At 38.3% G+C, this 14,724-nt stretch overlaps 1 protein-coding gene across 1 annotated transcript in view; it reads right to left on the bottom strand.

The window, feature by feature from the left end:
- Nucleotides 1-14,724, bottom strand: part of Cul5 (cullin 5) — a 66,589-nt gene that overhangs the window by 7,533 nt on the left and 44,332 nt on the right. Inside the window, exons 13-15 of the mRNA XM_071594572.1 lie at nt 13,002-13,163; nt 4,946-5,064; nt 1,388-1,511 (exon numbers count right to left, since the gene is read on the bottom strand). Of these exons, the coding sequence (XP_071450673.1) occupies nt 1,388-1,511; nt 4,946-5,064; nt 13,002-13,163 (405 nt within the window). The remainder of the gene's footprint in view (nt 1-1,387; nt 1,512-4,945; nt 5,065-13,001; nt 13,164-14,724) is intronic.

Below are 14,724 nucleotides of genomic sequence, written 5' to 3'. Positions count from 1 at the left end.
ATTTGGTTGCCATTTCAAAACTTAATTGGTGGTTTAATTTATTTGGGGAGTAACTTGCAGGCCTGAAATAGCTCACACATTACATATTGGAAGTCACTTACCAGGCTAACTTTCTGATCATGAACACTGAGCCTGGGCATAAATGGCCTTGGTTAATAGAAATGAGCAAAGATTTGTATTTAGTGTTAGAAAATGGTGGTAAAGATTTAGTGGGCTATGCTGATTAGATGCTATGGAAATAAAATCATACACAGGATTTTTTTAAATGTTTATATGTTGTGAAGTGTCTTGGAAGAATCATAAGCATCAAAGTGTGGCATTATCTAGCGCAGAAGCTGAGTATATAATACTGCCTATGGAAACTAAGGATGGTATGCACTAGTGGACTTTAACTCCACTTATCTGACGAGGAATTGTGCTGCTACAACCAATCTGCTCAAATTATTGTTACCATAACTATGAATTATTCAAGGAGAGAGCACATTATTATTAGGCATCACTTTGAGCAAGATTCAGCACAGCAGAATGAGAAAGTTTTGAAATGTGCTCCAACAGATGGAATGGCAGCAGATGTTTACTTTTAAGGCTCAAGTGGAACGAGGGTTGTCTAAATTTCAAAGGCTTTGTGTGACTCAGAATTGCACTAGCATATGAATATTTCAATGTTTATGCATACTCATTTAATTAACAAGGAGTGTTTACAAGTGATTGCAATCTAAATCTGAACTAAGAACCATTTGAGTCTCTCAAGGCAATCTGCAATTAATTTGCTCTGCAAACTATTGTCCAATGTTTTTTGTATCCTTACAACCAGTTTCCATGATCAAAGAACAAGGGCAGAAAATGAAAGCTGTTTTGTTTACTGTGCAATCAGTTAAATTCCAACAGGAGACCAATTAAAACAATTTTCCTTCCTTCTCATTCCTTGGTGTCTATACTAATTGCATGAAATCTCAACAAAAACACAAAAATCATATATTGAATAGAAAGAACGTTGAATGCATGTCCAAAAGAAATAACTGTCCATCAAGTGATTTACATCAATATTGGAGAAATAAATAGACATTTTATACATGCTTAAATGTGCTCCCATTTCAGTTTTCCTCTACCTTGTATTCACTGTTTACATTTTTAATTATTTAAAAATTAATTACAGCCTATGGTAATTTTCCTCGTAAAATTCCCTTTGATGCCAAGAAATTGCCTACTTGAGGACAATATTTAATATATGTACATCTTTTGCAAAGAGAGAAAGCAGGTCAGGCAAAAACCTTGTGATAGAATATGAATAAATTAATAATATTGGTGTCTGCACTGATGAAGTGCACTCAGTTCTTTTTTCTTTGAGAGAGTTGGTGTTGCTGACATTACACAGATTAATTCTCACCTGAACACGAAGTATCCTTAACTGAACTATGCTTTCATTGTCCTCTTCTTTACTCCTTTCAGTTGAGAGCTGCAATCTACCAACCACATTTAGCTTCCCTCGCTTTTGGAGCTTCCCATTCTTACTGTAAGGAAAGTTTCCAATTAAGAAAAACATTGACAATTACATTAGGTAACATTTTATATATTAAAACAGTACTTTACTTATGCATACAAAGGGTCCACTATAAAAGTAATGCGCATTCTTTGGGAAAAATAGATTTATTGGTACTTCGTACCAATACATTTGCATAGACGTGTCTGCCACGCCTGGAAGGCATCCTGAAACTCCAGGTTGGGAAAGTCTCTCAGGAAGGTTGTAATATTGTTTTGGATGTTATTCACGGTCTCTCAATGCTTTCCTTTCAGCTCTCTCTTCAGTCAGGGAAACAAAAAATAGTCAAACTGAGCCAAGTCGGTAAGGGGAATGAGGGATCACAGTGCTCTGGGCCATAGGAACATTGCCATGGAGCTGAACCGTGTCTTTGATGTTAGCCCTCACGCACACAACTTGGCGTTTCAATCTCTTGAACACCTCCAGGCAGAATGTTGAGTTGACAAGTTTCTCCCTGGGGTACAAACTCAATCGGATGATCCCTCGGGCGTCGAAGAAGACAATGAGCATTGTTTTGATGCAAGACTTGCTCATTTGTGCTTTCTTGGGAGGGAGTGATGAATGTGTGGGTCACTCGCTGCTCTGCCTTTTCAATTCTGGGTCATACTCGAAAATTCAGGATTCATCTTGGGTTGCTACAGAGTTAAGAAAGTCCGGCTCATTTTGGATAAAATACAACAATTCTTGACAGCACAAAACTCAAAAGTTCTTTCTGATCTTCCGTCAATTGTTTTGCCACAAGCTTCATGCAGGCCTTGCACATTTCCAGATCCTCGTTCACTATCCCATATACTGCAACTGTGGACATGTGTAGGGTGGCAGTAATTCGCTGGATGCTCAATCGACAGTCAGAGCACAAAACTTTGCGCACAAAATCCACGTTTTCATTGGTTCTGGCCATTGTTGGGCATCCAGAATGGGTTCTATTGTTTCAGGCTTCACTTCGTGGAAGTAATTGATATCCATTATTGAAATAGAAAGAAAGACTCGTACTTTTCCACAGATTTTATTATACGGCACGACGCGTTTCACCGACTTGCGGCATCATCAGGTACAAATTTGCAAAACAGACAGAGCAAGCATATATACCCTCAGGACAGAGTGGGGGCGGGGAGGGTTGGAAGGATTTCAGGGGGGTGGGGGCTCGCAGGTGCGTTGATGGATTGTTTTGACCATTTCCAGGCTAATTTCTCGGAGAGGAGTGGGGAGGGGTATGGGAATAATTGCTCATTACAAAGTGTCGTGTTGGGGTTCACCAAGTGCCTTCTAATCTCTAATTGCTCGAGAGCGTCCATTTTTAATCCTTTTGGGAGTGTGTGTAATATCTCTGGGACAAAGTCACTGCTGTGGTTGAATTCTAGTAAATGCTTGGCGAAGAGAGAGTTGTTATTCTGATTTTTGTGACACCTAGCGTGTTCCTTGACTCGTAACTTGATATTCCTGCCGGTCTGACCGACATAAACGCTGTTGCAATCCTCGCATTTCAGTTTATAAATGCCTGATTTGAGAAGGCTATCCTGGGTGTCTTTTCCATTGGCTATAAGTTTGGAGAGTGTTATGGGTGGGTAGAAGGCTGCTTTGAGTGAGGTGGGTAGGCAGTTGGAAATCCTATATGAAAGATCTCCCAGAAACGGGATCGAGCACCACTTAAAATCTTTAGATACTGCGGGCTGAGATACGAAAATGCTTTTTATGGCCATTGCTTTTTGTTTTTTCCGTAGTAATGTGTCAACTAGTTTGGGGTTGAAACCATTGTTGGTAGCTATATTAGTGATATTCACGAGTTCAATTTTGAAGTTTTTGGGGGAAAGGGGGATGTGTAGGAGGCGGTGGATCATGGAGTGGAGGGCTGCGTGTTTGTGAGAAAAGTGGTGTGCGGAATCATTAGAAATTATATGGTCTGTATTTGTGGGTTTCCTATAAATTGCAAATTCGTGTCTATTATCCCTAATTGTGATTGTCAAGTCGAGGAAGTTGATGGTGCCGTTGACGTCTTTTTCCAAGGAGAAGGAGATATTCCGATGAAGAGTGTTTAGGAAATTAAGGAAGGAGTCTAACTGTCGGTTGGTTCCGGTCCATAGGCATAGTATATCGTCCACGTAACGAAACCAATAGCCCACGTTTTTGTTATGCTGATTGTCAGCATTAAAAAGATGTTCTTCTACAGAATTGAGGAAGACTTCGGCTAGGAAGGGGGACAGTGGGGAACCCATAGCTAACCCATCCGTTTGGCTGTAAAGGGTGTGGTTGAAACTAAAATAATTCTGGTTAACTGTCATTTTGATGAGGGGGACCAATTCGTCTGAGATATTTTGGGCAATGGTGGAATCCTTGAGTAGTTCTTCCACCCTAAGCAAAGTTTCCGATATTGGTACGCAAGTAAATAAATTGCTAATGTCGAAGGAGACTAGCCTCGCTTTTTCCGGGACATCAATATCTTTCAATTTTCGGGCTAGCTCTATAGAGTTTTTAACTCCATATTTAGGTTTAAAACCTGTGAGATCTCGGAGCAAAACATCTAATTTTCGTGCCAGAAGGTGTGAAGGGGCGGACACAGCTGAGATGACAGGCCGAATAGGTATGGCTTCCCCTCAAATCCTTCCAACCCTCCCCGCCCCCACTCTGTCCTGAGGGTATATATGCTTGCTCTGTCTGTTTTGCAAATTTGTACCTGATGATGCCGCAAGTCGGTGAAACGCGTCGTGCCGTATAATAAAATCTGTGGAAAAGTACGAGTCTTTCTTTCTATTTCAATAATGGATATCCAGAATGGGGTTTGTCGGCAAACTCCTTCCGGGCTTCCATGAATGCCTTGTGTCACCTCCCAGACTGTGACCTTGAAATGCAGTGATTGAAAGCCTCTTGAGCATCTGAAATGTTTCATTTCCATTCTTTCCAAGCAGCTGCACACAAACGTGATTGTGTATCGCTGTTCAAGAGAAAGCTACATTTCCCCAAGTTACTAAGTCAAAAAATAAACTTCACATGGAGGTGTCTTTCTGCTAAGACTGCTAGGAGCAATTTGGCGACCAACCGCATTGGAAGCGCAGACCCTCCACCACATTTCCCGACTGTTTTTACTGCACTGCCAAGGATAGTCCAGTCACAATAAAATCAACCTCATTACTTTCATAATCAACCATGTACATTCACACATATGTATATACATATGCACATACAAACACACACATATTTACGTGTCTGGGACTTTAACCACGGATCTTTTGACTTGCCGGTATTCACACACACACGTGAGTGCGTGTTGTAATCTGTATAAAAGTAACCTTTACTGTATTATAACAAGAGTGCAAAAAAATGTCTCAAAAATTATTTCCAAGGATGAAAATTCAATAAACTGGAGTTACTATCTTTAAGTGATGCCTACAACTATATACTTATACTTACACAAGAGCAAACTCCTGGTTAACCCAAAACATTGTGTTCTCATCGAAGTCCTTGGGAGACTGCACTTCAGGTTCAAGCATTAATACTTGACGTTTTATTCTAGGAAAAGCAACAAGTGACTGAAAATAAAGAAGCACCATTAGTATGTAGATAATAATGTTTTCTTTAATTGGAAAAAAATACACCCTGGAATACAGACCATTGCAAACTGCAATATTTTTTTGCAATCCATTTAAATCCTTTTTCTACAAACTCTATTAGTTTTGATACTGTTCAGAGGTAAGACAAGTCACCAGAGAGCTCATTGAGTGACTTCATAATTCCAGGCCAAATGTTCTTTCACTGACCAAAGTTATAAACAAGATGCCATTTCTTTGTAATCTTTTCAAGTAGGATCTGTATTTTTTTCAATTAGGACTTTGAATAACAGGTCGATTTTAATTCCTGCAACACCTATGCATACACAGGCCAAGAAATAAAGGATTGGATGAAAGAGTTCACCAAGGAAAACTCTCTCAGTTGACACATTTGAAATATTGTTTTTTTTTTTGGACCTTGGAAAATGTTTGCTGGAAAATTTTAAAAATCAGAGAGATGCTGAATTAGAGTCCTTAAAATTAACCTTAAAATAAAATACTTAATTAATCAACGGCCAACGACACAGAGGGCTCCGGTTTTGTAAATAAAATAGATGTGGTGGTGTATGCATCTATTTAAAAAACAATCTCCTGTGTAAACAGTTGGATTTGTATTGTTTTTGTATGGATCTATATTTTGAAATTGTTGCTGTGTATTTTAAAATAATGAGGTTAATTGTGGCATCTATTTATCATTCTCCTAATGGAGACTTTGATGTGTTCTGTGAACAGCTTGAGAAGGCTCTAATTTATCTTCAAAACTTTCACGCAATTATCGTTATAGGAATCGATGTTGATATGGGTTGCCATTCAAGGAATCATACTCAGCTAGATTCCTATCAGGGGCTTTGATTTATATTGTGCCATTTCGGAACCGACTAGGTTGAATGCCTGTCTTGACAATGTAATAACTAATACTGATAAATCCGAATATATTCTCAAAGTCTTTGACCCCATGCTCTCTGATCATTTTGCAATCTCCTTTTCATGGCACTCTAAGCTGAGTGTTAATAGCTATAACAAAACTTCCAAAACTGTTTATGTTAGACAGATGAATGTACACCATGTCTATGAATTCATAACTTTGCTTAATAATACGGACTGGGATGCCCTGCTGACCTATACTGATTGTGAAAGAAAGTTTGCAACTTTTTTTAGTTATTTCTTGTTATTGTTTGAATGTGCATTCCCAAAGAAATTAATTCAGCTGAAACATAAGCCCAATATACAGGCAAATGGGTTTAATGATGACCTTGAGAATAAGAGAAGGAATTTACTCAACTTATATAAACAGTATAAGCTGGTAGTGATGATCTTAAAAAAGCCTACAATAACCAAAAGAAAGACTACTATACTGAATTAAGATTGGCTTAATGTCATGCCAATGTTAGCTACATTAATAGTGCATCCAACAAATGCAGAGCAGCCAGGACTATCATCAAAAAAGAAACAGGATTAAGTAAAAAGTCTGATGATGTTCCAATAGACTCTGAATCTTTTAATAACTACTTTATTAGTTTGGTTGACAATATTATAGCTGATATAAATAATATTAATCAAACCTCAGCTCACACTGCTAATAACCTATGATGTAATACTCCCACTACCGATTCTTCATTTAGATGGAAAGAAGTTTCTCAGATAGATATAATTAAAGTAGTGAAAAAGTTCAAGAATTCTAATTGTAAAGATACGTTTGGGCTTTCAAATAATTCATTTCAAATAAAATCTGTAATTGACTGGTTAGCATACCCTCTTGCCATTGTCATTAACTCTTGTCTCCAGTCTGGTTATTTTCCTGATCAGTTGAAGTTTTCTAAGGTCATTCCTATTCACAAACGTGGTGATATCAGTTCTCCAAACAATTATCGTCCTATTACAATCATTTCTCCACTTGCAAAAATCATAGAATCAGTTTTATTTACCCAAATCCTGGACCATTTTGAATCTTTAAATCTATTTACACCAACAAGTTTGGTTTCAGACCTAACAAATGTACAACTCAAGCCGTTGAATATGTTATCAAGCGTATAATTACGGCTTTTGAAGGTAATCAATGTTTGGCTCTCTCACTATGTGACCTCTCTTCGGCTTTTGACCCTGTTAATCACACAATTCTCATAAATAAGTTGAAATATTACGGTTTTAAGGATACTGAACTAAAATTTATTTCTTCCTACTTATCTGATCGTAAGCAGTCAGCTGATGCAAATGGTAAACAGTCCAAACCATTAAAAATTACATATGGTGTACCTCAGAGCTCTGTGCTTGACCTCTTTTATTTCTGGTCATGATTAATGACTTGTGCCCCAATATGATTACTGACTGTGTCCTCTATGTGGATGATGCCACTTTTCTACATAGTTCCCTCATCATTCTGATGCGATGAATAGAGTTCCTATTATACTTAAAAAGGCAGTGGATTGGTTTTCTGCCAGCAATCTCCTTATGAATCCCAATAAAACTCAGCATCTTCTCTGTACACTAAAATCTGCTACACCGGTTACTGTCCCTGTGAAACTGCTGGGATTTTATTTAGACTCCAAGTTAACATGGAGTGCTCATAGTCGACACATTAGGAAGAAACTTGCACGAGCCTTATTTCTGCTCAGGAAATTGAAATTATATGTGAGTAAGGACTACTTAATTAATGCCTACTATGCATTCTTTCACTCACATATCACTTATGGTATTAGACTTTGGGGGCATGCATCTGATATTAAGCTAATCCTTGTGATGCAGAAAAAGGCAGTCCGTACCTTATCTAATTCATGTCCACTTGAACACTGTAGACCTCTCTTTTTAAATTTAAAAATTATGACTGTCTAGAATTTATATATATTCTATTCATTAGTTCATGTAAAAGAAAATATGAGTATGTACTCCACTAGGGCTGACGTTCACAGCCATAACATCAGAGCAAAGTCTAATATGGATTTTCCATACTGTAGGCTAGATAGGACTTATGAAGTTAAAGGTCTACCCATCAAATTGTTCAACATGCTTCCAAATTCTGTAAAGTCAGCCCGCAACGTGGTGTTCCACAGGGTGCTGCGTGATTGGCTTACCTCCAATCCTTTATACTCAATAGAGGAGTATTATGAGCTCGACTTTACTAGCCTAACACTATAAGGTCTAGTGTGATTAGAATATTAGGTCTATGTATACAAATATTTTCAATACAAGTATTTTATGTGATTGTATATTGTGCTGTATAGTATATTATCTATGAACAACTGTATGTTCCTATAAAAAGTCGCAATATATGTAACAAATTCTACAAATGTGAAAAATGACGACATCTACCATATGTGAATATGATTATAAGATGAATAAAGTATATTATAATTATTATCCTCAATGCCTTTGAGAAATGGGACAACACAAAAGATGGGATGGCTGACAAATTCCTTTAATTTATGAAAGTTAATGTGAAACTTTCTGGTTCACAGTGAAACATTTCATACGATGAGGAAATGTGGACATGTAGGTCAAAGTGGGAGAGAAGAGGTTAGAGATAGGGTAGAGAAATGAAGGTAAGGGGAAAGGGTCAATGAGGGTAAACATTGTACAGGGATGACGTGGATGATGAGGATTATACATGAGGATCCAAAATCTTGAAAATACATTTTATATGGAGTGATCAACTAGTGTTTCTAATTGTAATGTATGTCACAAATTATGGCAGATCATCAGTGCAGGATATTCAAGAGTACCAAGAATTCTTTTCTTTACTAACCCAAGACTTTTAGGACCTCTTACCCAAATATTTCTTCCCTAATAATTAAACTATAATTGCTTCTTTAGTCAAGAATTCTTTTCTTTACTAACCCAAGACTTTCAGGACCTCTTACTCAAATATTTCTTCCCTACTAATTTAATTATGACTGCTTTTTAAATCCATGTCAGAGTAAATTTGCAGTTTGATTGAATTCCCATGCCTGATTTAGTGATATACACTTAGTCAAGTTTGAGTCATATCTTCCGAAGTCTGAATTTTCATGCATATCTTTAGTTGGTAGTTCTAAAAAGGGCATTTGTAAATCAGGAATCAAAAAACCACAGTAATCAACCTGAAGGTTGCTTTGTTAAGAGTAGAGCTCACCCAATTCTAAGCCCTATATTGAGTGTGAAATCCACACACTAGCAGAGCAATAAGGATGGCTAGTTCCTTCCCTTGTGCCGCCTATGGTTTCCCAGGAAGACCAGTCATCAAAAAAATAACACTGCTAGTATGAAGCTGAGGGTGCCCTGAACCATCACACAAAAATCTACCATCTAGGCTGACAGCCTAAAGCTCCACCCAGTGGGCTACCAAGCTCCAAATTTCTCTACAGGGTGTGCAAAATAGCACCGTCTTTTCCCTCTGTGCCATTTTTCTAATCTTTATATTTTAAACTGTTTCCATCTTGGTATTCTCTAACAAAAGCATAACTATTTGTCTTGGATCATTACATTTTCTTCTGCATTTGCGATTCAATAACTTGCATAATTCCATCATAAGCCTCATATTTCTTCACAAGCTGTAATAAAATACACCTGAGTCAGAAAGGTTGTCACTTTGTGCCATCCAACCAGAGCGAATCTTTTTTTAGCTTGCACATAACTCTTCACTCGCGTTCTGGCACTTCTCCTGGCTTTCACTCCCACCCTAACATTTTCAGTCATAGCCCCAGGGAGCCCAGCCACACTCCTCCTTCAGTCTGTCCATTTCATTTTACTGATTTCCAAGTTATCCCAGACCATTCTTTACATTTCCACTATCTCAGCCATATCAGTCATATCACCTATATTTCCCAGTTTTCCAACACAAATATCACAGCTGACTGATGCAATATTTTTTGGGGAGGACAATCAAGTAAAGTGATATCAATCAAGATTTGGACATATCACTTTTTGATTGCTTGTGGTGTTTCTGAATGGTTGTCAAACGGAGGTTTAATTTTCAAATTGCTGCTTGCATTAGCACAAAATGGCGACATAAAATGGCCTTTCATCAGTAAGTGCCCTGGCAATGCATTCCTCTTAACTGTTACAGGCACAAATATATGTTTGCTTCGGCATTTTTTTCCAAAAGAGCTGTCTCGTCACAATTAAAAACCTGTTGCAGCAGGTACCCTCAGAATCCGTGAGCTTCTTGAAGCCATCGATGAAGTTTTCTGCAGCCTTTGTGTTGGCGCTCGGCACTTTACTCTGCCTAGCAATGACATGCATGTAGGCTCTTCTGGTAAACTTCTTGAACCACACATGGCTCCCCTTAAATACTTCTGCATCCGTTGATGATCCTGACATCTCATAAATGAGTTCCGCAAAAATCACCTTCCCTTTCTCACAAATGATATTCTCGTCAATAGTGCTGCATTGCAAATGCTTTTCATTTATCCATATGAGAAGCAACCTTTCAGCATCATTGAGAATAGGTGCCCGTTGGGTAGATATTACTGTCACTCCCTTAAAATAATCTCTCTCCTTAATTTTCTAATTGTTTTTGAAGAAAATGCAAATGGATAACGTCCACCAATTGTTGATGTTCACACTACATCAGCTACACACACCTAGTCCCCAATTTTACTTTAAATTCCCACAGTTATTTTTATTCTCCTATGGCCCTCTTCCTAAGGTGGAAGCAGTATGAGTGCTTAACACAAACTGAAGTTTTTCTGATTATTCACATCTGTTTATGTGAAGGGGTTTTCAAGGATTGTGGCAAAAAAACTGATCTGTGTAAATGAGCCCTGTTGAGTAGCAGCATTGTTCTGTGAAATTCAGGGTGAAACTCAGCAAATCCTTCACATAAACTTCTGAGCTGATTACTTAGGCTAATGAGGAGGATTCTATGAAACATACCTGCAATTGTTGTCTCAGGCGCAACTTTATGGAATTTGCATAACATATTGAAATGTAACAAAATAATTCACTTTGTAATTCCACACACTTTATTTTAAAAACACGACCCAGGTTTGACGTTGAACGTCATCATCAGGTTGATGATGATGATGACATTCAACGTTGAAACCTGGGTCGTGTTTTTAAAATAAAGTGTAAGGAATTACAAAGTCAATTATTTTATTACATTTCAATATACCTGCTATCACTAGCGGTCCAAAAAGGGGTGGCAATCAATGGAAGATAATGAGCATTCCGGAAGACCATCAACATTGGCTGATGACCCTCACATCAAGAAAGCAGTAGTAGTTTAAGGGGGGGCAACCGACAGCCGAGGTCATTTGTGCCATAAGGGATGGACAGGAAGTGAAGAGAAACCCAGCGTCGGCATTAGCCAACTCTTAACGAAAGGCACCAAGCGGCCCGCAGCTTAACACCCAATCTGTCGGATGGAGTACTCACTCAAAGTGCCCTCCACAAAGCACCTCAATTAGGGATCAGGATACCACTGAAAAATATCTGCCGCCACCAGGATTCAAACCTGGGTCATCTGGGTGAAAAGCCAGCATGTTAGCTACCACACCATCTCCCAAACATATGATCCCTCATTACGAAAGCGAATGATCGCACTAGAGTAAATCGACATTTGAATGTCAGTGTGCAGCATTTTGATTGGTTCAAGCTATGAAATCCTAACTGCTAATACTAAATTGAGGATACATCAAGAAGCCACCAAATTCGTGCATTTTCCTGATGACAGCACACCAGAAACAACATCGAGTTGAAGTGTGTTAGGAACTGAAGCAGATAGAGATGAAGAGGATGAAACCTTCTTGTTCAGGATCATAACAAGTGATGAGACATGGGTTTATGGATATGACATCGAAACAAAAGTGTCATCTTTACAATGGATTGGTGAGACATCCCTCCGCCTCAAAAAGCTCGACAAGTTTGCTAGAATTTCAAGGCGATGTTGATTGTTTTTTTTATGCAAAGGGGGTTGTGCATCATAAATACCTGCCTGAAGGGCAGACAGCCAATACAGAGTACTACCTGGGGGTTATGAAATGCCTAAGAGAGAAAATCAGGTGGAAACGACCAAACTTTGAAGGATCAGCGAGTGATTTATTTCACCACAACAATGTATCCCCTCATTTCGGCCTCAGAACACGTAAGTTTGTAGCCAGAAACAAGGCCAATATGCTTCCCCACCCACCCTATTCACCAGCCATGACTTTTTCCTGTTCCCCAAACTAAAAACCCCGCTTAGAGGGAAAAGATTTGCAACCATTCCAGAGATAGGGAAAAGTAGTAGTAGTAGTTTTGAGGGGAGGCGACCGACAGCTGAGGTCATTTGCGCCATAGGGGATGGATAGGAAAGGATGAAGGGTGGAGAGAAACCCGGCGTCGGCATTAGCCTACTCTTTACGAAAGGCGCCAAGGGGTCCGCGGCTTAACGTCCCATCCGACGGACGGCGTACTCACTCAAAGTGCCCTCCACAAAGCACCTCAAGCAGGGATCGAGATACCTCTGAAAAATATTCAACACCGCCGGGATTTGAACCCGGGCCCTCTGGGTGGGAAGCCAGTACGCTAGCCCCCGCACCATCTCGATCCCAGAGATAGGGAAAAATTCAACGGTTTAGCTAATGAGCATTCCAGCAGAAGTGTTCCAGGAATGTTTCAAAAAGTGGAAACACCATTCAGAAGATTAGTGTATACGTTGGGGAGTAGACTACTTTGGGGGGTACCCTGACCAATAATTTGTTAATGAACTATTTTTTTAGTAATAACTAATGTTTGGGAACTTTTTGAACAGACCTCGTATGACATAGGGAAATGGAAGAGATAATGGAAGAGATAGATGAAACATTAGGGATACAACAAGGATGCTATTGAAGACAAATTGAAATGGTTTTTAGTTACAATGACATTTGTTTTGATTTGGGATACAAAAGAAGAACTAATGATCCCAAAAACTGTATTCATTACTTTCCTAAAAAGCAAGCAAGAAATAGTTAATGAAATGTTACCCATAATGTCCGCCTCAATTCAGGATCAGGTAATTCAGTTGCAAGCCTTAAGTTTTCATAAGAAATTCTATCATGTGGTCGTTGGTTCCAAGCAAACAGCACAGCCATTTGGAAAGTCGTGACATCAACATCGAAGCGGCCAATAGCATTTGAAAATGTAATCTGAAAATAGAATTCAGAGGAGAGATGCAAAAGATGATTAATTCAACAATATCTACAAATGAGAACAAGACATTAAACACTAGGAGCACCATAACAGTCATTTAGATGTTTCTGAATTGCAAATAGTTCATCCTCCATTACTAAAGAATAAATATTTTTGATATTTTGCAACAATGAATTATAGTGCTACTTTCAAAGTCTAAAAAGATTTTTCACAGTTAATTAGTTAATTAACTCATCAGAAATGATAAACAGGATGTGGTCATGCAGATATTATAAAAGCTTAAACATAAAATAAGAAGTCTCGTTTCCTACAAAAAACATTTGTTTCTTCAATGGGAGAGTATTACATCACTATTATACAGACAGCATGAAAAATGTTTTTTAAACATTGTTATGGTCAAAATTTGTTCCTGTGTTTAAAAAATTGGATGTATTGCCAGTGCCATGCATTTATATTTTTCATGTAGTAGTACATACAAAAAGAAACCTATCTGAGTATGTGAAAAATTGTGATATCCACAAATATTCTACAAGGCAGAATGAGCATCTGCACGTTTTATATATGCGGACAAAAAATGCAGGTGCTGGCCCAAATTTTATGGGCCTTTAACTTTATAATAAACTCCCAGCTGAGATTAAGGCCCATAAAAGTGTGGCTGCATTTAAAGTCAATCTACTTATGTTCTTAAAATTAAAAATGTTTTATTCAATTGCTGAATTTCTTAATACTACCTGATATGTGTCTTGTATCCACAAATGTATTTTGTCACTTTCCCCTGACGTGTCTTATATCAAGTGTAACATTTGTAGCTACTTGATCGCTGGACAAATAAAATGTATTATTATTATTTGAATTGATTTTGAATGAACAATTTCATAGATAGGTACATATGCATCAAAATCAACCGAGTCACAAAGAGACTTACTTTGGCGTTGTTTTGCGAACTATCACAGCTACTTTGTTGCCATCAAGGCAAAAAACATTACATTTCTTATGCAAATTCCTTATACCCTACTTTGCAGTGATCTTACTCCACTATTATTTCTCAAGTCTCACACAACTTTGCCACTCATCTCACATTTTTTGAAAATTCTCTTTTTCTTTAATTAAGTGTAGAATTACTAATGACAATAGTGAGTTTATTTATTGCACTAAAATTTAACCATATTATATCATTGCTTAATGGGTAATTATGTGAGTAGTACAAGTCTTATTGATTTGACTCCAGTGTTGTATCAGTGGCACCCTATGCAATTTGAAATGTATTCAGTTTGCCGAAGGTTACAATTGGGGTGACATGTGATGAGCAGTACATTGCATTGACCATTTGCATTTGCCTCAGCAGATGGTCGGCTGAGGTCTATTCAATGCTGCAAAAATTTTAAGGCAAGTCTGTCCTTTCCCATGGCACAGCTAGAAGGTGGCTTAAAATGATGAAAACATGAAGACAATTATGCGAAAGGAAGGTGGACCCGGAGCTCCAGTCACATCTCCCACGGCAGCAAACATCCTCCATAGTTTAACTGGCTAAAGCACTCGGCCCGACTTCCGAGGTAT

The sequence above is a fragment of the Hetaerina americana genome, unplaced genomic scaffold, assembly GCF_022747635.1.
Source record: "Hetaerina americana unplaced genomic scaffold, ioHetAmer1.1.p SCAF_1, whole genome shotgun sequence".
Classification (NCBI taxonomy): domain Eukaryota; kingdom Metazoa; phylum Arthropoda; class Insecta; order Odonata; family Calopterygidae; genus Hetaerina; species Hetaerina americana.
The sequence above is the reverse complement of the archived record's forward strand: the minus strand, read 5'-3'. Positions and strand labels throughout refer to the sequence as shown.